The sequence below is a fragment of the Limulus polyphemus genome, unplaced genomic scaffold, assembly GCF_000517525.1.
Source record: "Limulus polyphemus unplaced genomic scaffold, Limulus_polyphemus-2.1.2 Scaffold1411, whole genome shotgun sequence".
Lineage (NCBI taxonomy): Eukaryota > Metazoa > Arthropoda > Merostomata > Xiphosura > Limulidae > Limulus > Limulus polyphemus.
Genome location: NW_013667021.1, coordinates 80,377 through 84,184, shown reverse-complemented (window position 1 = coordinate 84,184; position 3,808 = coordinate 80,377). Strand labels below are relative to the sequence as shown.

Here is a 3,808-nt window from a genome sequence, read left to right as displayed (position 1 = left end):
TATTTTCTTACCATCTAACACGAAGCTCACACGCTCAAATCCATTATTTTAGTCAGACACATAAACGCTAAATGGCATTCGTATAAGTTATAACAACTTTCTTTGTTCTACAAGTGAATGCCACCTAATCAGGTAAAATACTCGACGTTTTCAAATCATGTAACGTAAATGTTGTAGAGCTTCACAACATGAAAATTTTCTTTTTTCACTACAGTTGCAATTTTTTCTTTTATAGCTGTTTTACATGTACCCATCTTTTGTCATCCATTTTACTTATAAACACCTAAAATCTATTCATATTTATTTATGCTAATTGAAATTCATTGATTTTGAGTACTTCAAGTACATTTCTAATAGATTCTTCCCTCTTCAGATTAAAGTGGACAGTGAATGAACAGAATAAATTAACAAGTGCAATGTCCCATGCAACAACAATACTTGTTTTATGAAACAGACCATCTAAAATTAGCATACATTATAAAAATAAATGGGTATTCTTGTTAAAGATTCAACTATTACTCAATAGTTTGAGGATGTTGTTTATGAAAATAATCTTCTAATTCAATCATTTTTGGTTAAATGGTAAATCTTCATTATTCATGGGCCTATTATTTATTAGAATTTATTTTCTGGTAGTTTTTTTTATTTTCTATTATTGCCAATCATAATTAAATATGTTTTTGTTTTGATTTCTACCTCGAAATAACACCCTTTTCCAATAGAATGATCAATTATATTTTGATTAAAACATTTTTCACACTTCCATAAATTATATACTGCTCTGTGTTTACAGATATTTTAATGTAACACCAACCTTGATGTTTGATTCTGTTGATCTGGTTAACCGTCTCCTGCAGTATGGCACACTTGTCCGGTTTGACGGACAAGGAACTCATGTCAGTAAACCTAGCAGAGATCAGTTCTGCCAGCTCTTCAATGTAAGTATTTTCTTGCTCTCGACGGCGTTTTTCATTAAGGCACTTGTTCCTAAACATAAATAGAAAAATTAGTAAAAGAAAAAACTAGTAAATATTATCAGTAAATATTTATTTTTTATTTTCTAACTAGAAAAAAAGAAGAAGAAGCAATTTCTGAACTCATGAAAGAATTTAGAAATGTATTAACCCTTTAGGCATTCCCATCACCATCTGGCATACACAGAATTTGATTTCCCAATAGAAATGCAAAACGAACACATAAAATCAATAAGATAAAGCCTAATCTGTACAGATGGCAATCTCAGCTGCTGAAAACGCATGATGTTGTTATACAAAACATTAGTAATATGTACAGTTCAAAATCGTTTGATTTTTATGAGAAAACAGACCCCAAAATTGTATCAAGTCGCCCCAGTGTTTTCAAAACTGAGAAGATAAACGAACTCGTGCAAGCTGACAATGATTCTGGCTCTAAACCTGAATTATCTTATGATGATTTTGAGTATATGATTGACTGAAAATTAAAATTAAAAATTAAATTTAAGAACTTGTTTTTTTAATTTGAAGAGAAGGCTAAACTAACTCCACTACTACAGTTTTCTACAAACACTCTCAGCAAAATAAAATGGAATACAGGAGTAAAAATGTAACGGGGGTTCAATTTCTTTTATTTTTTACAACTTTATTAATAATAACACAGTAACAAATATTATACTGTCTCTACTCTTTTATTTCAGGTGAAAAACAAAACTAAACAGATATGCCTTGTATTATAAATGCATCACAACTTATATTTTTGAATTGCCAAAGAATGAATAATCAAACTTAAGTTCCTGCATAAACTGGTTATAATAAAAATTGATTATCTTTAATAATAAATTCCAGTGCAAATTTACTTTAAAGCTATATTACCAAGGTATTATACAGTAGTGTTAGAGCAATTTTAAAAGCGGGGTAACCATCATAAATGAAGAAATTAAGAGACAAAATCATGGAAATCTAGTGCATTTTTATTACTCATTTTTTCCAAATCTAAAATATTTTCACACATACAAAGAAATGAACATCCTTGAAAGTAGCTCCTGGTTTATTCAAATTTACATATGTTTTATTCGAAGATGTAGCTGACAGTAACAATTGCGATTAATCTATTGTTTCATCACCAACATTTAAAATTTTATATTGCGTAGACATCTACTAAAATATAAATTGATTATCTTCAGTAATTACTTCCAGTACAAATGTATTATACAGCAACGTTAAACAGGTACTACAGAGTAACTTATACAAGTGTGAACAACAAACAGGTTTAGTAAGTGAAGCCTTATATTTTGAATATCATTGCTAGAATGTGAACTTGGCAAAGTTTATCCACTGATGTTAATGAACACGGAGAAGCACAATCATGTAATAATATACATATAGATAACAGTGTACAAATTTTCTAGAATATGTAGATAGTATTTGTTATACTTGAAGCAAAAAATTAACATAAAAACTTAAATTCAATGAATATGAAACACTCTACAGAGCTGTCACCTTTTGTACAGTCAAAAATACTGTTGAAACATAATTTCGTAAAAGCGTAAAATGCAAAAATTTTTACAATAGACGTACAGAATCATAAACATGAAATGCAAAATTTGTAAGCTCATTTTTGTTTTTAAAATCTAATAGCTTACAAAACAGTCAAAGGATACTCTGATCACTCTCCGAACAAGTATGGATAGAATAAAGAAAAAAAGTAGCTACACAAAATTAATATCTTTGATACTCACAATTGCGACTGTGGTTTGTTGTCTGATTTTCTGCGCTTCTTAGTCACTACATTAGGGACAAAACTCATGGTAGCTTAAACCGAGTAGTGGTAAACATTACGAGGGTGGGTCCTGCAATAAAACAAGAAGCAATACTCTATCAGCCATTTAATCCTAAATAATTCTGCAAAGTAAACCTTCACCAAAAAGTTTTCTATTGGAGATCCCAGTGGCTTATCCACTCTGCCAAATTGGTTTTTAGCTTAAAGTTGATAGTGCTCTCTTTTTAGGGTGTTTAAAGATATTAAAAAAAAAGTACTATGCTATACAAATGTTCTTAGAATTTGATGTCTGACTAGAATAATAAAAAGATGAAAGAAAAATTTTTTTTACAGTTTAATAATGCTTAATTTTAATTGTTAACATGATAATTATACACATAGAAGTTTCAACAAATTTAAACAAAACTTCTTACGTACTTGTATCATGAGGACTGCAACAGTTAAGAAGAAATAAAACGAAACCACCAACATTTTGAAAAAAAAAAATTAAAAAGACTACACTAAAGTTTAATTTGACTAAGCTTGATAACACACACACACACACACATATATAGATTGAAATTTCCTAATAATATACTTCAAATTAAAAATCACTAACTGTATTCTCATATTCCACTTTCAAAAGCTCCAAAATAATTTTTAATCTGGTATGATAACAATATGTTTGATGATTTGTATACTAAAAATCCCACAATTTTGTAATGATGCAAATGGTCCAGAATAGGGTGGTTGGAATTAAACACAAAGCTAAACGATGGGCTATCTGTTCTCTGCCCACCATGAAATAGCAATAATCTATATACATATATAATGTATAATAATTAAAATGTGACTGTATTTTACAAAATACTAGTCGACTAAAACACAGCCAAGAGAAGTTACTTTGTATAGACCAAAGGTCACCTTTATGTTATTTGATACGGTAACATAAGTGCACGTGATTCGTGTTGTTGTAACTTCTGTATTGTTAGCCAGGCATGGGTGAAAGGTCAATATAATAAAAATAATAGATATATATATATATATATATATATATATATATATATATATA

General features: G+C 29.1%; 1 protein-coding gene across 1 annotated transcript in view; it reads right to left on the bottom strand.

Moving 5' to 3' along the window:
• The window catches only part of LOC106463449 (nuclear receptor coactivator 2-like), a 60,995-nt gene that overhangs the window by 35,338 nt on the left and 21,849 nt on the right, over positions 1 to 3,808 (bottom strand). Inside the window, exons 2-3 of the mRNA XM_022390940.1 lie at positions 2,717 to 2,827; positions 815 to 987 (exon numbers count right to left, since the gene is read on the bottom strand). Of these exons, the coding sequence (XP_022246648.1) occupies positions 815 to 987; positions 2,717 to 2,784 (241 nt within the window). The 5' untranslated portion in view covers positions 2,785 to 2,827. The remainder of the gene's footprint in view (positions 1 to 814; positions 988 to 2,716; positions 2,828 to 3,808) is intronic.